Genomic DNA, 26,725 nt, shown 5'->3' with positions numbered 1-26,725 from the left:
GTCAATAAGCAATTCATTTGCAAATGCGTTTGCCATCAAGGGGAGAGTTACAAAAGCGAGTTGAGATAAAGAAAAAAAAGGTAGGCAAAGAAGTGTCTCCTCAATTGTAGGTGAGTCGGTCCACGTCATTGTTTGTCAAAAAGCCATTTGCAAGTGTATCGAATTTCGAGAGGAAAAGTTTTTTTCCGAATGGACAAAAAATTGCAGATGATAGCGAATTGAATGTACTCTGCTAATTTTGGTTTTACAAAATTATAAGATACAAAAGGCTAAACAAATAGATATTCATTATTTATTTGATTTATTAAATGTAATATTAAATATGCCTGTTTTTAATTAAGTATATTTTGATTTCACATAAGCTATCACCAAAACTTTTAATATTGCATTTGCATTGGTTTGATCTATGTAGATTCTTATGAATTTTAAGATTGTTAAATAAACAGATGTAATAATATTATTACGATCACATTATTTTATATTAATAATATATTTTAAAATTAATAGTTAAAATAATAATAATTATAAAAATTTAATTCGAGAATTTAATATGCCTTAAAAATAGTGGTAAGTCGATTTAAGATAATAAACTATATTCTAAGACTGCTTAAACTTAAGGGAAACTTAACAAATATATTTATATACCAGAATAAAAAGATACTTTGAAAAGATGCGCTTTTGTCCTAAGGTTTTCCCTACAATATTTTGAGTATCTGCAACTAGGTAGAAGGTAAAGGTAAAGGTAAAGGTTATTTGCCCATTTATTTAAATTAGAAATTGGGAATCAACCGTTTTTAAATAACAAAGATTTAAATAGTTGCTAGTTTTATTGCCTTGCTTAGAGATTTCCCGCGCGAATGGTTCTTCACCCAAGACAAGAGCATTCAGCTTTCGCGTTCTCCTCAACCAGCTCCCGTGGGACTCGGATATCGATGCGATTTGGCAGGGGTGAAGGTGGCGCCTCGCTGATGACTCGACTTCGCTGTGTTTGTCGACAGCGGCAACCTATCGAAGTATCGCAGCGCCCCCATCTAACCGAAGAGCCCTGACATTTGCGCCTCCTCACTTCATGCACAATCAACGACTCGATTTAATGGAAAAAATGGATTTCACTCTTCTGCGCCGGCTCGCTCTGCGGTTCCGCCATTGTTCCTGGCACAAAGGACCGTCGGCGAACGAGTGAAACGAATGTGCTTGAATGCTAACCAAAACACAAAAAAAGATGGCTCGGTTTGGCCCTAAGAAGAGCGTTTATTGAACGCTTTCCTCCGGCTCATTGGCACTGGGAAACCGAATCCCCTTTGCCGCACATCAAATCGAAAAATCGTAATTGAAGCTTTACATTGGCAATGGGAAACTTTTTTGCAAAAAGACTAGAAAAAAAAAAAAAAACTGTCAACGAGCGTTTGCCTTGATTAATTGTGGTTTGAGGTTTTTGTGTACAACATATGCGGTGAGAGAAAACTGTTTAGATATCCGCTGGGCCAATACTTGATTTAAATTTAAAATTTCGCTTGCAGGAGCATTGCGAAAATTGTCAACTTTTTTTTCCCGTCGAATTTGGAGCACAATGCAAGCGCGATAAGCGGAGTGAAGCGTATAGGAAATTAAATTTTTTCCAATCAAAAACATTTCAATGGCAGTTCACACTCTCAGTTCGCAGGGGCGGCGGAAATCTGGTGAAGTGGGGGGAGTTGGGATGGGAAACAGAGATGTGCAATCAGCGTTCACTGTGGCCCGCAGTCGGGGATTTATTTGTTCGCAATTGTGTCAATAAACTGGCAAAAATGTATAGCCACATATATGTATGACTCGATGCTCAAAAATGATAAGCGAAAAAGTTCCACCCGCAAATCAATTTAAATGAAACCTTTCGATTGGAAAGTGTAATGGTAAGAAGTGACTATGGAGGAGCTATTCATATAGAGGTTTTAAAAATTTAATGCCATTCAAGGGCAACTAGTTTTTTCTAAATTTATAAACTATTAAATAAGCTGAAGTTACACAAATATTTCATTGTATAAAGCTCGTCCATCGCTTATAATGCTTTCGTTTTGAGGGTGCCTGGGAAAAACAATAACATTAAATCACTTAAAGTGTCAACATTGCCCTGGTCATTGTAGCAAGTGCAAGTCCAAGTCCAGATGGCATCATTCATTATCATAATCTGCAACATCATAAAGCAATTTGGCTCCTCTGGAATGGGTTTGTTTTGCGTCTCGCCACGGATGTGTGCTGGTCGCTGTTGGAAATCTTAATTACTTGCCCCCTCTATTTGGACCAGAACTTGACCCCGTCCAGGACGAGTGTGCAGCGTTAAGAGCTGTCCCTCTCAGCTGACCATAATGGGGGTTAATTGGTCTGTGGTGCGCGACACGCATACATCTTGGTAATTAACAAGTGGAGCGAGTGAAAGAGCGTCCAGGTCCGGCCATATGGACTGGCTTTCCAGGGGGACACTCACTTTCACTCTCCCCCATAATGAATACACACCCCAGATAGAGATCTGTTAGAGGCTGCTCCAAGTGCTTCAAGTGCATTTCAAAATTAATTTATGGGGCGTTGCGTTAATATTAATTTTGCATGCTTTCTCTAGAAATATTTCTCCCCAGTGGCCACCCCATGGCAATTGTAGAGCGGTGTCATTGGACTTTCTTCAACTAGCGCAATTTATGGCTTCATTATGTTAATTATTGGCAATTGCTGGCCGTTGCGCAGCGATAACCTCTATGCACTTTCTTAATTTGGAAAGGTTTCTAGGGAGGAGTGAGTACTATAGACACAGAACCACAAAAGCCTCTCCAACAATGGGGCCCAGACCATTAGCCACTTCTATTCTATCCACCTGCCAACGAAATCTTTCATATCCCAAACTGAAACTCATTGTTGTGCCAGCCAAAAATATTAACAGAAAAAGACAGCTGAAACCCACTTTGAACAATGCCACAAAAGTGCATGTAGGATAATGGACAGAGAATGCATACATAATGAATGGATTTCGGTTTGCTGTCACCCGAATTAAAGAGAAATTTAAACTGTTAAGAATAAAACTTAAAATCTGTGCAATCATTAATCAAGTTGCGTCACATCCTTGGACACTTTCACTCCCTCGGATTTTCATTATCCAACTGTCAGCCGTCAAATGCTGTTAACTGTTAACGATTCATCTGATCCTGATCCCTATCCGAATCCTGATTCCTGATTCCTTCTGCTGCTGGGTGGGCGTTGGAGTGTCCTTTCCTGAGGGTGCTTTACTTGTTGTTTGCTGTTCGCTTGGCCCTAATTGTTATTTGGACAAATTGTTTTTCGTTAACCAGCCAACGATTAATGATGTGGTCAGTGCCATCCAAATGGGGGAGGTAGGCCATAAACCGCATCGGTTGTCGAGAAAATTTATAAGGGTTTCCGCAATTAAATCTGTACTAATTACCAACAATAAGACAATTAAGAAAATATGCCGAGAATATGCCTGCTAAAGTTAAGGAACTTATAAAAATATCCAGCCAAAACCGCCAGAAGGGAAAGGGTTAATGTAAATTGGGGAAAACATTTTATGAAGTACAAGAGGGTAATTACCAAAGGCAATCAAAAGTTGTGAGCAATGAAAAAAGGGGCCAATACTTTTCAAAATCACAAAGCTCTGCGAAATTTTAAAAAATTATAAAAAAAAAAATTAAATGAAGAGCCTTTATTATTTAAAGGTACATTTTAATTCCTTGTTTTTAATAATTCATCCACTAGGTTGTTGGATAACATTATTATAACATATCCAAGATACAGCTCTTAAAGCAACGTTGGTTTAAAAACATACAACTTGAATAGGAAACCAAAAGCGCTTCATGATTTATTGGGCTGTGCTGTGATCCTTAGGCGCTTCGTTTGGTGAATTTCTGCTGCCTGGCATAGAACTCCTCGTCTGTCTCGTAGATTATGTAGCTCAGGCGGAGTTTATCGGATACGGAGGGTGGCGGAGTCATCTCAAGGACGGCCACCAGGTTCTCATTGGCATGCAGTTCGCCGATCAGCTCCGCCATCATCGCGTAGGAGATGCGCAGCATGCGGCATCCATCGTTGCGCCACGTCGTGAAGATCTCGTTGTTCTCTGTTAAATTGTGGTCTGTTCCTGAGAAAGAAAACTTCACGCGGCAACCGCGATAGCCCCTCAACTGGACATAGCGCACGGATTTCGGGGGAATCCCATCGGCAGTCTTCGGCTTCGAAAGCGAACGATCTTCAACGCCTGTTTGTGGGCTGGAGGTGATGGTGCTGCTGCTGGTGCTGCTGGTGCTGCTGCTGCTCACATCACTGATACTCATCTCGAAATCACTCTCGCTGCTGGTGTCGGCCTCCATGGGCAAGGCCTTAGCCGACTCCAGGTCCTCGGAAGTGTCCAGCTCGGAGCGCAGAATGTGCATCTCTCGGGTGTCCACCTGCAGGAGCAAGTAGTGCAGCTGACCGTCCGGACGAACGGCCTTGAGGAATAGGCGTGTTTTCTCCGGATTTGTGGGGTCGGCGTCGTGCAGCAGGCGCAGCATCATTTGGGTGGCAGTCACGTGGCCGAAGATCTCCTTGAACTCGAGCACGGGGGAATCCCCAGCCAGCAATCGTATGGCATCCGCGTAGAGCTCCACGGCCACGTCCCTGCCCAGAAATTCGCCCACGGACTGCTTGCAGCGGGAGCACTCCAGTCGACGTCGACCCCGAGTGCTGGTGACCCCGTTGCCCAGCAACTGGATGGAGATCACCAGGTAGTTGAGGCCGAAGAAGAGCTCGTCCTCCCTGGGATACACCGGCGACCTGTAGCGGGCACAGAAGTAGTTCTGCGGCTTCATGGTCGACAATGGGACCTCTTTTACCTGGAGGTACTGCCTCCGTTCAATAAGCTCATTGGCGCAGTTGCTGCAGTGAAAAGAGTAGGGCGTCAATGGCTCAATACGCTGGATTAGATTCGCCTGCTCCACGTCAACGGTCAGTTGCTCCACCATACGGTGCCTAATGCGACGGAGACCAAGGCCGAAGGCCAGATTGTTATTCTGCACTTCAACAAGGCTGTAGGGCGGCTCGCCCTGTTCCGTTTTGACTTCAATATCGAAGAACTTATCCACCATGATGCGGTACTCCAAGTTCTGTTCGCTCCAGCAGATCCCATTGGGGCTGACCTCGATCTTCTGGGTGGGACTTTCGCCGAGAACCTCCTTGTACAGATTCATCGATCTGAGCAGCAAGACATTCATCCAGTTGCGATGGCGGATGTAGGAAATGACAACTTGGTCCACTGGCATTGTCTTGATTTAGTTTTTAAGACTAAGATTATTTCTTTTAAAGTAGGTTTTAAAGCTAGTTAATGCTGCGACTGCGTTTTTTTCACTAGAAAATCGCTTCCTCAATTAAATGTCAAGTAATATTCGCTTACTGCAATCGAATTAATAAAGGAGTGTTGCCTGTTTCCTACTAAAACAGGGTTGCAAAATACATTTCAACTTTATCGATTCTCTTCCAACTAAATTTGAAAAAATGTCTATTGCTGACCTTGTTTCGATTAAAAGTTAATCCTCTTCTTTTATCCCATAAAATTACCCATTTTATTCGATTGTGCCACATGAACAGATTCTGAGTCCTTTGAAGTTGCGCTAACTGAACATTCAGATTACCCAAATTGTCCTGTTCTTGATGCAGCACACCTTTTAAAGCTCTTCATCGAGGCGGCTTAACTGGGAAAAGTTCCACTTTTGTTTTTTGATTTCCTATTGAGTGGGTGGTTGGGCTTGTGGAGTATCGTTTTTGGCGGATGCCAGTCGAGACCCTTTGGCTCTTTTGGACAGGAGATAAAGCGAACGCGTCGCACGGAGCTGCGGCCGGAAAAAAGTTTTGCGTCATAATAAATAATTTCAACGCATTCGTCTGGAAGGATTAAGCGGTGGAAAACCTGTTTGGTTTTGCCTAACAATTTTTTCCCGCTTTTAATGTGAATTTAAGGCTAAATAGAGATACGAAATTGTAGGTGAATAGGACAGAAGGCGTGAAAAAGCCTAAAATATTGTTATTAATAATAAGGTATAAACATAATATACAAGCAGCATTTTCCGTAGCGTTGAATAAAGATCTTTAATTTTGTCTATTAAATTTTTTTATTTCTTTCTTTAAATACTTCTACTCTGAAAAGCAATTACAATTAGTCGATTGAATAGAATGTCAAAATTTTCTGAAACAATGCTCCATGCTTTTGTTTGATAAGGTTCGTAAAAACTGTTATCTAAACATCGATACATTCCATGATTAGATGATAAATTATTAAGAAATGCCGACTTTAGGAAATGCTTCTGCCATTCAGTCAGTAACCAATATTTTGGTTATATTCTAGCGCTGCTTATGTGAGCCTCTTTAGCTCAGTGGCAGAGCACTGGTCTTGTAAACCAGGGGTCGTGAGTTCAATCCTCACAGGAGGCAGCGCCTAATATTTTATTTAATTTTTTTTTATCTTCAACAGTGTGAGAAGAGAGCTTGTCTAATTTTTAGCTACGAAAATCGATCCGCCGTTTCAGGACCTTGTTAACCCTGCTCGAAACGCAAATGGCAAAGGCGAAATGTCAATTTAGATATGGCATACCCGTTGACAAAAGTAAATGTTTTACATTTTTAATTAGAAACTCACACAGACCGAGGCGAAACCCACCCAGGAGCAATCATGTGTGACATTATCGCCGACAGGACATCGACAATGTTCCTTTGCCACCACCTCCAGCACAAGAGCTTTGCGGTTTGGGTAAACACTGGAAACAAGAGTGGCGCGATACGCCAAGGACTTGCCAAGGAAGCGCCAGCTTAGACTATCAGTTGATAGCCTTGTGTCGGGGTAAATATTGACACAAATGTTTTTGAACAAAAATCGACCCTCAAGTGACTTCACAACTTTGCGTGCTTTTAATTATTTGTTTACGCTAGCTGCGGCCCCATTGCCCTCTTATTTGTTTATAATTAAAGCACTGGCATTTTTCTTTACGCATTTATCTTCGGCATAAATCACTTTAATTTTGATTTTCATTCAACTCCTTAATTAAAAACCAACACAGCGACCCGCAGTGGCATCACACAATGCGCCTGCCTTGTTGTTAATTAATTTGGCCTCAACTCGTAGGCGAAGGGCATGCAGTGCGTATTAGCCAATAAATCTCACATAATCTCCACTCAGCGAATATTCTTCTTTCATGATTGATGAGTTGCATTCGCATTGTCCTTGTATTGTTCGGATATGTGTGAATTTATGCGCATTCAAAAAGTCAAATTTATATTTCAAAAGATAAAGAAAGCTTAATGATTTGCATACAAAATATAAGACAGTTGTTGGGTATATTAGGTACGCTTTCCAGAATTTGTAATAATTTTTTCTTCACAAAATTCGATGAAAAGGAAATAAGTTTATTATTATAATATATATATTATATATAAGATTAAAAATGGTTTTTACTTTTCCGGTTTGCTTTGTATAATTAACAATGAAAGTAAAGATTGAAAAATGTGACATGACAGAAATATTTTCAACCAAATTTGGTATGATTTTTGTATGTACATTCTTAACCTTATTTGGTTGGACAATAGATTAAATAAGTCAATAGTTAAAATACTTAAATGCAATACATTTATTCGCGCCCCAAAAATGTACATGGGTGTTACAAATAGTAAAGCAAAATATTATTTGTTCATAATTTTGGTTTTTTAGTTTTCTAATAATCCTCAAGTTCCATTAAATTCAGAAATAAAATTTTAAAAAAGAAGTTGTGTAACTTTTTTTTAGAATTTAAAAATAAGGTTTTTTATGATTAGTATGTATACTATTTAGTTAGAGCAATAACTTTTGAGAGGAGATTTTCAATTCTGGGGCTTTTAAGTTATTTTTAGCGTACTTTCGGTGTTTGGACGGTGGTCCACAGTGAGATAAAGATACTATCCGTATCTAAATCAAACCAATTTGGCCGTAGTCAAGCAGCGCCCAAAAGTATGCAACACTTTGCTGACTCAGCCAGAAATTTCGCTAAGAGCCAAGTGATTCTGACCAAGGGGATGGCAATTTATCATTTTAGACTGTTGAGCAAGTGTTGACTGATGAGCCCCATGGGCGGAGTGGGTGGAGTGGTTGGAGTGGGTGGTGGGTGGATAACAGAGAGGGTGGCCGAGTCGTCGTCGCCCCCTTTTAACTTTTGAGCTCAACGCAAACGACAATTGGCCTTGCTGGTCGGCTGCTCCGCTGCTTTGCTGCTTCGTTCCTTTGGTAATTAATTTTGATGGAGGACACATTGCGCTTAGTTGGCTTAGTTCACCCGCAGATGCGACCAGGTAAGGACAACTTTTTTGGGCAACAACTTCGGGCCGGGAATTAATCTGCATCTGGCCAGCAGCTGTGGCGTCAGAGGACAGCATTTTTGGTGTTTTAATTTTCGACGGTGTTTACTCGCTGCTGGTCCATCAATGTCTGGCCGGGTCTAGCTGGAAGCCAAAAGCTATTAGGGGAATTAAAAATGCATGAAGCTAAAAATGGGATTTTGCTCTCAGCCGTTCAGCTGCGACTTCAAGGTGCGTGGCACTTAGTTAATTAGCCAGAGGTGGAAAAGGGGAGGCTGCCACTTGCCTGTGGCATTTTGCTTGACTTAAATATTTCATAATTCATAGATTCAATTGTTTTCAGCGGAGTTAAATTGCATGTTTCTTTGACTGCAATTATGCGGAGCAGACGATCGCATTTAACTGTTAGTGCACTTTGCCTGCCACGGAGGTGGGCGTGGTTCGACCGGCCACGCCCCCAGTTCAATCTCGCCTCCGCGATCTTAAGCGAGCGATGCAGCGCCACCCGCACTCTTTTCTAATTTCTTGGGAATTAGAGTTGAGAAATTATGATGAACTGGCAGCCCATGCATTCACCCATTCGTTTACTTATTTATTCATCTGGCTTAATTGCCAGAGACAATAATGATCATGGAGATTATTATGCTGATGATGAAGACGTAGAACAAAACTCTATTCTTTAAAAGTCAGTTCCGCATGCGCCTGCAATACCCTTTAGATGGGGAAATGTAAAATAAGTTATTGGTTATTCATATTTGCAAAGTTTTTAAAAATAAATAAATCGCAAAATTTAATTTAAATTTAAAAAATTTAACAGATGAATTTTAACTTGTTGTTTTTAGCTATTTTAATAAAACAATATAAATTATCTATCCATCAATTCTGTTAACTTAATCGATTAATAAATTTTAAAATGTAAAAGAAATAATATATGTAATTAAAATATTTCTTTTCTATTACGTTATAGCTTGTCCTGATTTTTTTTGGCATTTATGGAGTTTAATTCTACTACTTAAATATATTACCTTGTTTTATTTTAGTGCATTCCGAATTCGTATGTCTGATTTTTGAGCTGGCATATTCGTCTTCGACATTTTTTTGTTGTCTTATTCTAAGTTCTCGCTTTGTGGTTGCACTTTGCGGTTTGTGTTTGTTGTGTTCTTTAATTGTTCTATTAGTTTTAATTGATGGTGGCACTTGCAAATGTACAAAGTTGAATTGCTGTGGGACAGATACGAGATACTTTACTTCCCCAAGTTTGAGTGGATCAGAGAAAGGCGCAAATGGAAGGGGCGCAGAATCTTTCTTGATAAGAACATTTTGGGTTGCTTTGAGGTTTTGTTCGGTCAACCATCAGCCATCTATAGGTAGGACTTATTGATGCTGCTGATCAGATAAGTGTGGTGGCACAGTTGCCGTTGCCGGCTGCTTCTCCTCGTGATTATCGTCTTTGCATGTTGGGTCAGCTGCCGATGCCTTCGATGCCTTCGATGTGGAGATGCATCTCGAATGGTTGTGGCTCGCGACAACGATGACGATGCATGTGGCGTGTGTGACACTTTTGCCTCGACAACGTCGCGCTCCTCAAAAGTGCTTCCTCATCCTTGGAATTCCTTGAACTTTTCTGAGTGTTGAGTGGGAATTATGGCGATAAGCGATAAACGATATGCGATAAGCCACCCGCTGGCAGTTTGCTTGTGTTGTGTTGTGTCTTTAGGCAGTAGGCAGCAGAAGAAGAAGTTGTCGCCGCGGTTTTTGCATACTCGTAACTTTAGGCAGCTGGATTTGGCCTAAAAACCCACAAATTACGTTTTGACCGGCCAAAACGCCAGCCTGGACAATCCGATTATCCGCTCAGTTGGCTGTCCATTTGAGGTAGAATGAATCCACCCTCATGGCCCGCAAAACTGTCTGCTAATGTCGCACGCCTCTCAGTTTCAGGGCCTTTGTTTCGGGCGGGGTCATTGTTTCTCTAACAAATTGATTCAGCAAAAACTGGACAAAACGGAACATCTTGCAGCATCTTACAGCCTGCGATCTTGGCTCATAGATTAGCCCGGTCCAGTTGGGTATTGTCATGGAAATGGCGTATTGGTAGCAGCAATTGCAACTGCGGCAGCAGCAGCAGCAGCAGCAGCAGCAGCAGCAGCATCAGCAACATCAATTTTGCAGGCGGGGGGTGCTCAAAACAAACCAAACACGCATTGTCCTGTGCTGTGTGGCTCGAATTTGTATCGCCTTCTTGAAATCTACTTAGCACACAATGGCGTTGAAATAGTCTTATTGCTTTTTGAGTGCTATTTGCGTAAGATTTATGGTTGGATTCGAGTGCTGGCCATATACATATATTTTCGGAATCGAAAATCGAACTTTCATAACGCATTGCAGAGAGTTTTCACCATTTTGAGGTTTTTTCTTTTTTGGCTTGGCTCAATTACCAAGTGCCTGACAGATGGGTTCAACTTCGTGATTTTGCAGATTTTCGAAACTCAATTTAGGCAACAAAACGATATTCAAATGTTGTCAAGTCGTCGATTATTCCAGGCAGAGCTTAACTACCGTTCCGAGAATGCAGCCGCACAAACAAACACCCACCTAAAGTCAATCCAGCAGCCAACTCAGTCGACTCAGTCAACTCAGTCAACTCAGCCACCTCGACACCTTGGAAGTCGGAGCCCAGCCACATCCATCCACATCCACATCCATCGCACCCACTCCCAACTGGCCCGATAAATTTCACAAATCTCTCAAATCGCCAGCCGCAGTCGCGACTCTTCAAAGCCCCGAACGATGTTTCGCTGAAAAAGCAGAAAGCTGAACGCTGAACGCTGAAAGCTGAAAGCTAAAAGCGGGAAACTAAAAACTGAATACTACAATCTGAAAACTGAAAACCGAAGGCAGCTGAAATGAAAAGAAAACTGCCCGGCACAGAAGGCGAAGATGCGACCGCTGCCTGTATTTATGGCATTTGCATATATTTTGCATAACGCAATCGATGGCATCGACATGGAAAATATGTTTGGCTCGCCATTGGCCTAAGCCTGGGCCTGAGTCTAAGCCTGAGTTTGAGCCTAAACCTGGGCCTGGGCCGCGAACTAGGTAAGTATTCTCCCATTCTTAATTCGGCTCGGATACAACACACATTTGCATAGAGATGCGCATAGATTTGCTGGAAAATGATTGTGTGTGCAGTTACCACCGTCTAAGTCAAAGTTTGAGATTGGGGCTTAGTTGGCCTGTTTGGCGTTTCCCACCGGCGAAAGTTGGCCAAAATGAGCGGCAGCCGCCCTCAATAAGCTCGATCCCGAGCTAATGTATTTATGTATTCGCGAAAAATGATAATTAAGTCTACTTGTCGTCTATCTGCAAAATAAAATCTAAACAAGATATTTTTCATGTTCAAAGTAAAACTTTTCCGCTACAACCAAAACGTGCGCGCCCTCAAAAGCCAAAGCCAACGCCAAAGCCAAAGCAAAAGCCAAAGCCCAAACCAAATCCAAAGTAAGGCTCAAGGTAAAGTCAAGAGGGGCGGGGCTGTGTCGCCAAGCCACCGAGTATCTGGCAGAGATATTAATATTTAAAATTCAGTAGCTAACTTTTGGCACGTTATTGTTTGACTGTGGAGCATTTCTGCTCGAGATTGTTATCAAAACAATTTCTGTTTGCTGCGCTAGCTGCAGATGCAGATACCGATCCGAAAATAAAATAAAAGATTTTGTTTGCCCTCGAATGGGGTTTCGGGATTTTTGGTTAAATTCAGTTAAATTCAGTAGCCGGCAGTGGCTTGACCCGGCAACTGAACTCAAATTTATTTTTTTTGTTTTCGTTTTTTTTTTTTTGTGCCCTGGCAAATTGCACTGGAGCCCCGGTTGATTGTCTTCAGCAAACTAGCAGCCGAAGGCAATAATCAACGACAGGCGGCAGCGAGAGCAAATAAAATAAAGTCATGTTGCGGCCGCAACTGCAAGTTTGTTCAATTTGTTAGCCAAACAAAGTAGACATTAATTGAACCCGGAATCTGTGGCCCACAACTAAATGAAGTAATAAATGGTAGCTGCAGCTTTGCAGCTTTGCAGCTTTGGCATCAAAACAAACGGCAGTTCAGTGCTCTGGAGCGGCCACTTATGTTCTTTACTCCTGCCTCACGTTGCAAATGCAATAATTTGCAGCACGTCCAGCTGACCATCATCCGCGGCAGCATCATCATCATATACTGGGATATCTTCTCGAATATCACCATCACCCGATGGCAATGCCAGCGGCACAACATGCAAAGGAGGCTGGCGGAGGGGCAGCAATCAACACCTGTCCGCGGTGCAAGCCACCCTTTGCCGGTGCACTCGAACGCATAATTTAAGCCGGCTCTATTACACGTCGGTAATCCGTGACGATCGATTGCCTGGTGATATCCTCGGCCATGCAATTAAGTAATGTGGCTGCTCCAACTCCAGCTCCAGCTCCAGCTTTGGCCAGGCAACATGCTCATCGCTGGATTGCCGAGTGCGGCAAATTCAAATTACATTTATTACGATCTGCTTTAATCTGGTTATTTAGTTCACTTATCGAAATCTGCTGCGAGCAGTCGGGCAAATTTGTTAAAAAGATATTGGCATTTATGTTGTTATTAGGTTTTATTAATGGTTGCGGTTGTGGCGGTGTCAGTTCGAGCTTTTGATAAGCCCTGACACCGCCCCTCCTCTCCCCTCCCCACCCAAATCCCGATCCAGCCAGGGTCATTTTCACGTCGCGCAATCCCAGAATCCCATTTCCAGCTAACAGAGACCCCGGCCCAAGTGCATTTCTGGCTGCAATCAGAGTAAGTGCTGATCTCGTGATTATTGTTAATTTATCACTATGCGTTTCGTCTTTATATCAGGTTTAAAGTAGGTCTTTAACTGCAAAATTACATAAATTTTCTCATTTAGCTTAATATAAAGACGATGTACGGGAGCTTAGTATAAAACAGATAAGTTTAAGTAGTATGGATTGTTAATTTGTTATTATATTATTTCTTTTTTTTATACTAATTTCAATATTTATTTAACAATATTACAATGAAACTACTCAGCCAATAAAACGTATTGTCAATAAGCCCACAAAATAAAATATAATTTAATCCATATTAAAAGCATTAAAATACCTTAAACATTAGCCTTTTAAAGTATTTGACTTAGGACTTATGGACACTAAAATACAATACATAAAATTTGTTAGTTAATTTCGAAAAATAGTGTCTCTTTAAAAATCCAACATTTCCATCTAAGTGTTAATGATATTATAGTTTTTCCAATCAGTTTTACAACATAACTTTATATTTATTATCTCGTGTCACGACACGCAAACATATTCGATCGAAAGTTCGGTGGATATCGCTGCGCAGATTTTCTGGGTTCTCGGCTTTCGGCTTTCAGCTTTTCAGCATTTTCCTTCGGTCTCACACAGCGCGCACAATTGACGCGTGTTGGCGATTGCCATTGCTCGTACCTTTCCATTTAATGGTGTCCATATGATTCACGGCCCTCCGTTCCGGACTCCACTGAAGCCAGCAACAACATTAACAATAACAACAACAACAACAACAACATCAACTTCGAAAAATTCGTTAAATACAATTGGATTTTTTTCTGCAGCTTTTCTGCTGCACTGACGACGTAGCTGGGGACGTTGATGATGTGCCTCTTCCACCATTTCCTCGGGATCCCTCTGTGGGCCAGGGAATCGTGCAATCGCTGGCACAGGCACTTGGCTTTGGCTTTAGCTCAGCTCTGGCACTGGGACTGGAACTGGCACTCCCCCGCGGTGTGGCCTCCTACCCTTGCCCCTTTCCAGACTGCCCCTCCCTACCCTTTACAAAAACAATTGCAATTTTCAACTAATGCTTATTGCTGGAAATCAGTTTAGAAAAAAGCCAAAGGAGTCTGCCTCGCCGAATATGTGTGTGCACTTAAAAGAAATTTTAAACAATTCAAATCTAAAACTTTACTCTATTGCCAAAAAATTTTTTTTTTTAATAAAAAAACACTTAATTTAAGATCTCACATTTATTTCCATATATTTTCTTTTACAACTTTGAATAAAAGGGTTAGATGCCGCGCCAAAAGAAGTAAACAATTTCCAAAAAGTCTAGAATTCTATTAGATTCACATCCTTTTGTTCACTGCACATTTTCGGACACAACTACAAGAAATTTTTAAACCCTAGTGATATCTGTGGCACCCCAGGAACTAGAAAAATATGTTGCAAATTAAGAAGCCGTATTCTTTCTTCTTTATAATTCTTTGCTTATTTTAAATTTAATTATATTTCACATTTTTTGTGTTTGTATTTTTGAAATAAACATCAATATATCTTTGTTTAAAAAAGTAGCAAGACCAGTAAACAACAATGTCATGGCTCAAAAGTGATTTGATATGATTTGTTTAATTTGTTTTCCTGAGTGTACTGCAAGAGGCTGGATTAGGAGTAGGAGCTGGGGCTCGAAGTCATCGACAGAGTCACCGTCACAGTCACCTGGGCTGAACTTTTAGCGAACTCTGTGGCTGCTCGCAGAGCAGAGCACTGTGAAAAGCCGAGTCCAGTCCACTAACAGTCGCCCCTTTGATGAAAACTGTAAATTTACGAACTTTACTTTAATCACCAAACATGAATCGCGCACAGCATGAAGCTGCCGAGGTGCCTGATTCTGATACCAATCCTGTAGCCCCCCAATCCCCCCAAATCCCCGTAATCCTCGAATCCCCAGCTCTGGGCCACTCTCTTCTGGGCTTCATAATCATCATCTCCATCGTCTCGGTCTTCTGCCTTCGAGATGTGGTTCTGTTTTTGTTGTTGGGGCGGCTGTTTCTGGTTACTTGGTTTTGGGTGTCGAAATCTCTCGTCAGACTGAGTGTAAGTTATTTAACTTTTGTTGCTTTATGAAATTTAATAATTTATATTGTAGATTAATTGGGTTTAATTAAGTGGTAACGATGGGAAATCATGGAGTGGTGCTTATCGGCTAAAAGAAGCAAGAAAGGGGAATCGAAAAGGGGATTCTTGCCTCTAAATTTCAAAGTTGCTGCTTTCTTGATACAAACAATTAAATTACCCAAGAGAAAATGTTCTTTTAGCTCTTGGAAATTCTTAATATTCCCCTTAAAGCAGCTCCATAAACTAAGTTAAACAACAAGTTAGCTGTTTGCATGTTTCAGCTGGCTGAGTGAAAATATTTCTTTGCATTGCGACGCATGTTCAGAGTTTTGTTTGCTGTCGTTGTGTCCATGTTTTGATTTGCAACACGCCGGGATCCTTTTGTCCTCTGGTCAGCAGGAGTAGCGCGGGGAAAGGAGCAGCAGCAGGCGATAACAGGGAGCAGGAAGGCGCTCATTGACTTTGCCCTCGAAGTTGTCATTTGGTGCGTCTGCTTCCGATAACCAAGAACCGAAGGGAGACTATACACTTAAAGGAAATGTTATCCAAAAATGCCAGAAATATATCAGTAAGTTAAGGTCATCTTTTTTAATAATTTTTATACGTCTATGAACGTCATTTGAATAATGTACAAATATTTTAAACATGTTTACAACATATATAAATTATAAGTATGAATTAAAATATTATATGTATATTGAATTAATGTTTGTATACGTTTAGAAAGTTTATTAAATTTTTTTCAAATATTTATGAGTTTAAAAATTTAAAAAGGGGTATTGTTTGTAAAAACAGGTACTAGTAAATTTGGGTAAAAGTTTCTATACCTTGGCAAAATTTAAAAAAAATATTAACAAATCTGCAACTTATAAGTATGTAATTTGTTGATTAGATCAAATGGATTTACTTTTACATTTTACTTTTTTTTTATTATTTGTTACATTGGTTGTTCAGCATATAAAAAATATCTTCTTAAAATTTTTGCAATACTATACAAATTAATGTTTATATAAATAGGTTTTCTTGCATTCCATATTTAACTGCCTTATTTACGTGGTTATGGTCGTAAACTTAGCACTATTGTTTTGGGTGTAGACCCCATACCCAAGGATCGGGGGCTTCTCCGAGCCATTCCGTGTCGCAGCATGTTGTCAGTGTTTATGCCCATGCTTTTCGGGCATTCTTCTGTTCATTCTGCATTCTGGGCAGCGGCAGCCTCTCGATTTGTTTTGTTTTGCTTCTGATTCTGTTACTGGGCTCCATACTGATACTGATTCTGATTCCGATTCTGGTTTTGTTTTGGTCTTTTGTGTCGTCAATTGGTCGAGTGCGTGCTTTGTTGCCATCTCAGTCGTCCGTCGAGTGCGAGTGTTTATGCCTTTGTTTTGACTTCGGCTTGGACTCGATTTTGTATCTGATAATTTATTGCCCGGCTTGTGCCAAAAAAAAAAAAAAGGAGAAACAGACAGAAGTTCAGCCAAAAGGGAAAAGGATATGTTGTATATGTCGTGTGCCCAGAGAGATGCTCTCGAGAACGGCGATATGCGGGACTCCCGATTGCGGGTCCTCAGAGGCCAATGGCAACACCTTCGCATCGAGCAGAGCATCTGTTACTACTTTGGTAGCCCCTGATTTTGGTCACTTTTGCAGCCGATGGACGCTGTTGTTGCAACAACTTTGTTGTGTCCTCTGTTTATGGGCTGCTCCTCTGCCAGAACACCCCCGCCTCCCGAATCCCGAATGCCGAATCCCGAAACCCGTGAGGGTCCAACAATGGCCACAAATGAAAAATCCACTTCGACTCATTGTGTCGCCTGTCACCTGGAATTAGTAACTACAAGTATGTTAAAAGGTTCATTCATGTTGCGCTTGTTTTGACTTTTGTTTCGCGCCATCCTCTCAGCCTCTGGAAGACATTTGTAGTTCCCGGTTTGGTCTGGGATTCGTTCTGGGGTCCCCGACATCTCGGGATATCATGGTATCGGTTTCGCTCAGCAGCTTCACGGTGTTCCCTTGTCTGTAAATTGATAGCCAGCCAAAATAGTCCGCATATTTGCCAAGCACAATTTGTGCTCGAGAACATGAAAACCGTAGCAGAAAATGTATTTTTCCAGTATTGCACTTTAAACGGTTTTTTATTTGGGAGCAAGAGTGGGAGGGTTGGATTGATACATTGCTTTACATTTGATAACTACTTTAATAATATACAATACGTATTGTGTTTTTTATTTTAACTTAACTATATTTACTAGTCGGGGTTGTTGATTGGTTGTCTTAATTTGGTTTCCATTTAAACTATCTTCAGTTTAGATTTTTTTGGAGGAGGTCTAATGTCATCCTCGCCACTTGAAATCTCGTCAGGGTTATCTATTTAATGCTTTTCTGATTCGTAGTTGACGTAGTGAATTTTATTGTTTTCCAAACGACTAGAATAGCTATTGGGATAATAGATCAATGATCCGCAGATGGCCAATGCCAAATCGGTTCGTTTTTGGGAAATACTTAGAGTCTGAAAGAGATCGTCTATCGTGTTGAGTTTAGTGGGAGCCCAGGACTTAACGTCGATGTCTAGTGCGTAGAAACGGCTTTCTTGAGCTTGGTTGAATATAGCTATTTGGTTATTCAAAGACGACATCTTAATAATAGAAGCCTTGGTAAGGTTCTCAACTATAGACAGGTTCTCCAGCTCTATTTGAGAATTGACTTGGGAAGTATTTAAATTGGCCAAAGATTGTGTTAAACCATTTACTTTTGGCTCGATGTATGTCCTAAGTATTTGGTCAATAAAGTTGATCTTGTTGTCCAATCTCTTAGATCTGCGAAGGATTTCACTTTGGGTTGCTTTAAGTTTACCACCAAGGTGCTTGATCCGATCGTGGTAAAACTTTTGGAATCTAAGCAAATGTGTTATGGTGTCGCTTGTGCGGTTGGCCAATAAGTCTATCCTTTGTATGGAATTGACGACTTCTTGAAGAAGTTTGGCCTCCCAAGACAGAAGTGCTTTCGTGGTGTTTTGCAGAAGCTCTTCTGTATTTTCGATTAGACCAAAATACTCTGACTGATTGTCAAGGCCTGCGCTTATGTTCCAGTTTAGTGTGCTGATGGCATTAATCAAAGAATCGGACTCAATTAGACCAGCGAAACCTTCAGCCAAGAGGGACAAAACGATTTCGTCTTCCGTTTGTTGTTCAGTTGTGGTGGTTATAACTGGTGTTGAATCTGTGAAGAAAACAGAAGTTGTAGATTTATCTATTGTGGAATCCTTTATTGAGTCTGTGGTGGAATCGGAAGTTGAAGAATTATCTGTTGTTGAATCTGTTGTTGAATCTTTGTTGAATCTTTTGTTGAATCATGTCCACTCTGTTGTTGAATCTGTGGTGGAAAAGGATGCTGTGGATTTATCTGTTGTGGAATCAGTTGTTAAGGCAGGTGGGGCAGACGGGACCGTTGTTGAAGAGTCCGTGGTAGAATCAGACGGTGAAGATTCATCGGTTGTAGAAAGTGTGGTGGAAACAGTTATTGTAGAGTCAGTTGCTGTGGAAACTCTTGTTGTGGAAATAGTAGTAGCTGGATTACTGGTGGAAACAGTGGTTGTGAAACCATTTATGGTAGATGATTGAGTTGTAGTTGGTGATATGGTTGAAACAGAGTCAATCGTTCTAGAATCCTTTGTGGTAAGAACAGTTGAGGAATCTTCTGCGGAATCAGATGTGGTAGCATTTACAGATCCCGCTGAGAAAGAAACATTAGTATCTTTTTCTCCTGCATTAACAAATATAGGACTAGCTGTGGGACCAGTTTTGGTATCATTTGTGGTTACAATTGAGGAAATGGTGGTTCCCGTTATTATTGTGGCTTCCGTTAGTACTTTGGTTCCATTTGAGGCCTCTGTTACCGTAACATCGTCGGAGTCCAAATTATCCTCAAAGTCCGGAAAGTCCTCGATGCCTGCCAACTGATTTGAAGACAGATCTGCTGCATAAGCAGCCACCATGAATAGCAACATGAGAGTCGCAAACGAAGGACTCATTTTGGGAACACAAAATATGCTTGCTTTTGGAATAGAACTGAAAGTTCAACTGTCATTTGGTGGCCTTCACCCCAGCTTAAGTACGTTTTACATTGCTGTCCACATTCACGTTTCGTTCTCATGTGCAGGTGTGCAATCGGCTAGCACTTTCTGATTCTCTGCAATTCTTTCTCGCACCATGCATTTTTTTTTTGTTTTATGTTGGGCTTTATGGGTCAGCTTGTTCAGCACGAGTTTGATGTTTGAAGAAGCTACCGATTCTGGTTCATTGTACTTGCAAATGTAGACAAAGAAACGTAATACAAAGAGACACATGCTTGAATTCCACCAGCGACAATTGTGGAATATCTATCATTGGAAAGCTAACTATTAACCACATAAAAGTCAACGCCAGCCACATGGGGGTCACACTCAAAGTCAAATTTTAATGAAAAAGTGATTCATCATTTAAGCGGCTGCATCAATTAATGGCCAACGGGGTGAGTGGGGCGCCGAAGGGCGGGCCTCTCAATAAGCGGGTCAAATTAGAATAAATAGTTACACAAACAAGCAGACCCCTTTGCTCTCGCGTTCGTTCAGTGAAGCGGAGTGGTGTGGGGAGTTATTGCAACAAATCAAAAAATTAAAAATAAATAAAAACGAATTGAATAATTTAGGTCACCAATATCTGGCTCTCTCCCCTGAAACGCACAAAGTCTATGAATGAGTCGAGTCAAGATGATGGTGGCTGCCATTTGTGGTTGTATGGCGATTGGTTTAGTTCGGCTTGGTTTGGAAATTCCTCATTAATTAATTGCCGCATAATTCATGTATTGCATGCTGTATAGATGTACTCAGACAAAAATCTGTTTAAACTTAAAAATTAATTTTAAGAAGTTTTTCTAAAATTATAATATTAGCAACCAGGCATTACATTTGAAAATGTATAGTGTTAAACTTGCATAGTATATGTCGAACATTTTTATTTTAAGAAAAGGCTTGTTTAAATAAAGTTTTTTGTAACATTATTTTAAGTTACATTTTTCTTTAAAAAAAATTTCCTCTCACTCAAAAATAGAAAACATAATACTTATGCATGTATTTGCAGTAACATTATTATTTTTTGAGTGTACCGGAACAAGTTTCAATTCCTATTCGAATAATGAAATTGGAAAACATGAAAATATTTGGAAAATTGGTCTTCTTTCGGGTCCGTTCTTATGCTGGTTGACATTTAAACCCATTTCGATCAGGCCACAGTGCTGCAGATCAGATCGGTGGATGAGAGGCGGCGTGCTTGGGAGCATGGCATGCAATTATGCATTCATCAAGATTATGACACGACATGCAAGTTCCTCTTGTGTCTTTAGCAGCAAATGAATTTGTACTTTAGCTGTGGGTGTTGTTCTTGTCGCTGGCTTTTCGCTGTAGCTGCTCTGCTGTGTTGTGTTGTATTGTGTTGTGATAGAACAATTTTGCGGCGGCTGCAGGCTGTGGTGGCAGCACACGCGATTTGGAAGCGGCGCGTAATTAATCGTCAAATGAGTTTAATTGTTTATGTCTCTCGCTCGCGTCTGTGAACCGAACGCGGTGCCTTTAGATGCCTGCCAGATAGGAGAGCAGAAAATGCGGACTGGAGCACATCAAAATTCGCCTCACAAGCACTTAACTAAGAGTTTAACTAATGGTCTGAACTCAAAACAAACTGTTCAGCGTATAGACCTTAATATTTATTTAATTTATTTATGGATGCAAGGCATTTTTATACATCTCTGGTATTTTCTAATGATATATTTTTTTTTTTGTTTTTTCAGAACAAAATATTCTCATTACAAGCTCTATTTGTACGGAAATTAAAAATTAAAACCAGTAAAAAGAAATTAGAACATCATTTAGAAAAAAAAAAACAATTTCAGCCCTGGGGTGCAAAGTCACGGAGCCTGGGACCCCGGACTCCTGGTTCCTGACATACGCCGGGGTTCAACATTCATCACCACCCAAGTGCAACCACAGTGGCTTCCCGCTGATTAAAACAAAAACAACAAAATTAACAAAAAATTTGCATTTTAATACAAAAATTTGGCCACGACCAAAAAAAAAAAAAAGAAATGCCCCTCTCCCCGTTTCCGGTTTTTGTGACAGGGGGCTGAAACAAAAGGAGAGCTAATAATTTTATCAGCGACAAACAGTTGACAAAATCAGCAAAATTCTTTTTCCAGCCAGGTCCTGCATCCGTTTCGCCTGGAAACTTAAATTAACTGTGAAAGAGACCACGCAGCCAAGACATTTGTCTTTTCCCACTCCCCAAACAAGGATTTTCCTGTGCGGGTTAGTGGGGAGTGTTTGAGAGTCAGAGTCTGTCTTGCAGATTATTAATCATCTTTTGTGCGCATCGCGTCTTTCGGCTTTTCGTATGCCTCATTGCAGGTCTTTTCCTCCTTTTGAACTTTCTGTCTAAGTCTGAGCTCCCGCCTCCCGTTCCTTTTTAATTTTTATTTTTTTTTTTTTGCCTTTTCAGAGGAAATCCTTTTCTAAGGAAATTATTTTGTATTTTTTCTTTGGCAATACTTTGTACTTGTTTTAGGTTCTGGCTAATGAATTTCTGTTGATAAAGAACTTCATAAATTTTCAACTTAATTAAGCTACCCCGCTTGTCAGTTGGCAGCTTAGAACGTGAGAGAGACTTCTGCGTGTACTTCTTTAAAAAGCGGGTGAACAAGGTAGTTATAGCAATTTAGAATGCTCCAGCGGATTGATTTACACTTGTAGTACCTAATTAAGATTGTTATGATGGTGCTAAAAATGTCAGTTATCACCGGCCATTAATTCTCATATTTTATGCGTTACTAAGATAAGAAAATTACGGGAGTAAAGCTGAAATGTTAGAGTTAGTTTGTTAATTAATATCTGGCAGGATAAAAATGTTCTGAGCTTCGGGAATTAATGACTTAATTAATTAATTGAATTCGTATTCTTAAGAATACAAAATTGAATTGCATTGAATGGTTTTTTCAATATGAAAAATAAATTTATACATTTACTTTATTTTCTTTTTCAAAGCATTTATATAAGACATATTTTTATAGAACTACGGTTCTTTTTGACCAATGCAATGAAAGAGTGTTTTCGATGCTGCCCTCTGGGCATCGATTTTCGATTGCCTAACCTCTAGGAAGTGAGCCAAGTCAGGAAATTGATCAAAGGAAGACTCTGTCCCTTCGGCTCTATCCGTTCCTTTAAACTTAGCCTGTTTGGGCTTAAAGCGTTAATTCGTAATTTATGTGTCACACAATCCGAAATTGAATGCCAGGCGAAATTATGGAATATTTATCATTTCACACACACACACACACACGCACACACAGCCCAGAAGAAGTGAGCCGAACTTAGCCACCAGGTAAGGCCACTGGGAAAAGGCGACTGGGGCCAAGCAACGTTTGTCAATTCGAATTACGAATTACGACAAAGTGCGCTTAAGTTATGTGCGTGTTTCGCTGGGACGGAGAAAGGAATCGGGCCTTGTATTGGCTGGCCATAAAGTCGGGGTCCCTTTTGGCCGCCTTTCTGGCCGTTGTGGCTGCTAACCGTAAACCGTGCACAAAGAGTGAAATATTTATAACGTTTGCATACACAGTCGAGAAGAAATGAATGCAACCGCCGGCGGCCAATGGCCAATGTCCAATGTCCAATTGCCTGGCAGTCCTTGCAGCGGTGGCAAGTGTTAATTGGAATCAATTTGATAATCTCCTCACCCGATCCGTGGATATGGGTTTGTGGCCATGTGGCCATGTGGGCTTGGGTTCGGTCTGCTCTGCTGAGTTCATGATAATTTCGCGGATGTGCGATTTTGATTGAAAATTACGCTGTGGGGGGCTGCCATGGCCTGACCGAGTGTTTCCCTTTTATCGCACAAAGAACATAATTCAAGGTGAATTAATTTAAATGCCAATTTATTGCCAAAACATTGCCGTCCCTTTTACAGAGTGTGTGTGTGCGTTTGTGCGTGTGTGTTAAATGGAGCATGGAAGAACGGGTCAAGAATAACTGTATATGGTAGTGACAGATTGATCATAAATACAGCTTTACTGTTCGCAAATTTGTTGCGAAGTCCCCTTGATAAATTTGTTTTGAAGATGAGTTTTGCGCCTTGACCATATTCAACCAAAACAGGGTTCCTCAGATGAAAACTTCGATTTCCTATACGTTTATGTTAAAAAACAATAGAAGCTATGTCCATTTTCCAAAAAACTTTTAAATCTTTCCTATGGCAGCTTCACTATCATGTTGTTTGAATTTTAAAAAATTAAAACCTTTATTTTAAAGTGGTAAACTTTTATTATTATTGTTATAACTAACATTATATGGGAGTATATTTTTATAAATTAAAAAATAGGAAGCTATATTTTGTTTTCATATATTTTTCCGATTTTTCAATGAGTCAATTCTACCTGCACTTAAAATAAAATTGTTGAAAAAGTTTGTAAAAATTTATAAGATAAAGTTTTGACAGATTACAAACAGCAATATCGAAAGCTTTATGTTTTTATAATTGAGCTAAGCTTAATTTACAGCTGCAGATAATTACAAATCACAATTAAGAAATATTTCAGGGGAACTTTAAATTAATATTGGTCTTATTAGGCTTATACACCTAAAAAATCAAAAGTGTAGTCCACTTTTTGGAAATTCTTGCTTGGTTAAAAGAAACGATTTTATAAATAGGGATATGATTATAATACTAGCTTTATTTTTTTTATTTTTATTAATTATTATTTATGACATTTGTGGCTTTATATCAATTAAGTTACATATTTGTTTATATGTCTAAATTTGCCTTTTTATCGCCATAAAAACCTCCTTTCTTAGTAGAGAAGGACAAGCAACCTCGTTTCCCGACTGACCCCTTCGATGCTGAACTTCTAATTAAGCCGAAGGCAAGGGTCCCCACATTCCATCCCGAAATGCCACCCATAACGCTGGCCAAAAACCCACCCGCAGCAGGCAAGTCTGACATGTGCCTGATTAACATATTATGCGACAAAGTGCCACTGGACACACCACACAGATAGAGGCAACTGTGGCAATTCAACGCCTGTCACTGGCTGTTTGCGCAGATAATTCACGCCAACGCCAAAACAGAGCTAACCCGAGTTGAGGGGGACGAGTCGAGTCCAGATTCAGATTCAGATTCGGATTGGGATTCGGACTCGGATTCAGATCCAGATCAGAGCGACTGCAGACTGCAGTGTTTGCGTCGGTTTTTGGGGTAATTGAAAAAGTTAGCTCGACTCTGGGCCGAGTTTTGCGGTTCTGTCTGGTCTGGTGGGCAAGTATCTGGGATATGGCGATGGCTATCGATGTCAGCGATAGGTGAGTGAGAGACCGTCGGGCGGTTCGCCTTATGGGCCAATTAAGGGTTAAACATTTTGCATATGCAGTCGCCGTGTCTTTGTCTGTGATTTGCATAATTTCGGGTTGCTGTATCTGTGTATCTCTGGCCTATCTCCTGTGGCCCGGCGATATTGGTGTCCAATTTCATTAGCAACGTCCAGTCCCCAACGAAAACGAACCTTTCAATTCGCTGCGTGTTTTGAAATGGAACTTTCAGCCTATCTGTCAACGAAATGTGTGTGCCTGTGCCATATCCCTGCCTTTTTGTCACATTACGAGCATTTACATAAAATGAAATTGAATACGTTGAACATTTTTGGACATGTGGCCCGGACAACCCTCTCGCCGACTCCTTTTGTCATAATTTAATTAGTAAAGGTAACAAATGAATCGTAACCCCTTCCAGCCAGGCCATTGTTTGAACCCCAACACCGCCCGCTCCTTGACGAGGGACATAATAAATTTGTGGCCATTTCGCACAAGTCATAAATTAGGCAATTGGAATTTGTTTTCCAATTACACATATTTCACACCGCATGCCAAATAATTTAGCTTCACTGTCAGACACTCGCACTCGCGAAAAAATGGCAGAGGGAGAATCGAAAGCTATTTCTATTTGATAATTTATAACGCACGGCAGCCGGGCCAACAAGTACAAATTGTCAAAAGTATTTTGCATCTTGAGAGGCGACCAAGGACCACCCATGGCGTTCCTCCCCCTTACCAGCCTCCCCCAAAACCCCCCCAAAACCCCCTCTAAGCCCCCTTTTAAACCCTCGGCCCGCTCTCCTGACCCCAAAGACCGCCACGCGTTCGTAACGAGTCACAAATTCGCATTGCAATTGACCAGACTCGGCGCAGTCTCCCATCATAATTTCTCAGCCAACAACACCTTCCTGGCCCCAGTCCGGTTTTGCAGCAATCCGCCATGGGGCAGCGATGCGGATGCGGGGATTGGTGGGCAGTAGCGGAGGAGAGGAGAAGCGGATGAGTCTCTGCCACCCGCTTGGCCGGGCCTTGGCATTTCGTGCCACCCAACTGGCCGCTTATTTTTGCGTATTAACGCGCGAAATAATATTTTATTTTGACCATCGTCAAAGGATTGAAAAATGCCCGCTAATATCTTAGGGTCTTTGTGACGGCTTTGTATGTTCAGCGGATCGAGAAGCATGCAACCATGGCCCATGGACCATGCCACATATAGGTATTCTCCGGACGGCAGGCTTATATAATTATTCTTTCTTTTCATGAGAAGATATACGCATACGAAAGTTGGAGACAAACAAATTGCATTTGGTCAACTGCAAACATTTCACTGAACTGTTGTTAGAAATTTTAAATTAGTTTCAACTAAAGTTCTTTTTTTTATGCTTGACTTTGGTATTAACTTATTTACACATTTTTTAAAAATTATTTTTAAAAACAATGTACCTAAAATAAATAAAGCCAAGGCAAAGTCTTATATCCGAGTTAATTGAACCGAGTTAATAGTATTCACTGAATATTGATCCCAGTGTCATGCACACATAAAAAATAGTTGTGCCTAATTTGATCACAAAGGTCAAATGACGTTAAACAAATTCATGTTAAAACGATTATTTATGTTTTTGCTTATACTAAAGTTTTTTGTCCAAGTAGACTTGGTAACATGTTAGCTAAATTAAACGATTGCACAAGACAACTTTAACGCCGTTGAGATGCATTAAATTATTCCCAGGTTTGTAATAGCTTGTCCAAATAATTTAATAGCTATTTTCCACAATTTTCCGCATAATTTTCCATAGCTCATTTGCGCCATCCTAAAGACAACAATTTGTGGTACGAAATATAGTTCACGGACACACCTCCTCGCGCGGAAAATTACAATTCTTCAAGCCAAATTCCCACGTTCCACCACCGCAAGACGAAACGAGCCGAGTGCGAATGCAAATGCAACTGCAGTGGATCAATCATGTGCCTAGAGGCAAGTATCCAAGTTTCCAGCACCACTCACCCACCACTCGAGAGCAAATAAGTGCCGTGGACAGCGAGTGTGGAGGAAATAGTGGGAGCAAGAGCAACCGTTACCTTCTTGGCCAA

At 40.7% G+C, this 26,725-nt stretch overlaps 2 protein-coding genes and 1 non-coding gene across 3 annotated transcripts; 1 reads left to right on the top strand and 2 right to left on the bottom strand.

The window, feature by feature from the left end:
- Positions 1-3,772: 3,772 nt before the first annotated feature.
- Positions 3,773-5,464, bottom strand: LOC128252156 (uncharacterized). Its single transcript, XM_052979655.1, has one exon. It carries the CDS (start codon positions 5,280-5,282, stop codon positions 3,867-3,869), a length of 1,416 nt encoding a protein of 471 aa, XP_052835615.1. The 5' UTR covers positions 5,283-5,464; the 3' UTR covers positions 3,773-3,866.
- Positions 5,465-6,375: 911 nt separating this feature from the next.
- Positions 6,376-6,447, top strand: Trnat-ugu (transfer RNA threonine (anticodon UGU)). The gene has a single exon. It is a non-coding gene; the product is annotated as a tRNA-Thr (tRNA).
- Positions 6,448-17,503: 11,056 nt separating this feature from the next.
- On the bottom strand, positions 17,504-19,476 carry LOC128252388 (papilin). The gene is made up of 2 exons (XM_052980061.1): positions 18,604-19,476; positions 17,504-18,573 (listed from the first exon to the last, which is right to left on the bottom strand). The coding sequence occupies exons 1-2, from the start codon at positions 19,274-19,276 to the stop codon at positions 17,618-17,620; spliced, it is 1,629 nt and encodes a 542-aa protein (XP_052836021.1). The 5' UTR covers positions 19,277-19,476; the 3' UTR covers positions 17,504-17,617.
- Positions 19,477-26,725: the final 7,249 nt, after the last annotated feature.

Source organism: Drosophila gunungcola, chromosome 3R (assembly GCF_025200985.1).
Source record: "Drosophila gunungcola strain Sukarami chromosome 3R, Dgunungcola_SK_2, whole genome shotgun sequence".
Classification (NCBI taxonomy): Eukaryota; Metazoa; Arthropoda; class Insecta; order Diptera; family Drosophilidae; genus Drosophila; species Drosophila gunungcola.
This window is presented reverse-complemented; position numbering and strand designations above follow the sequence as displayed.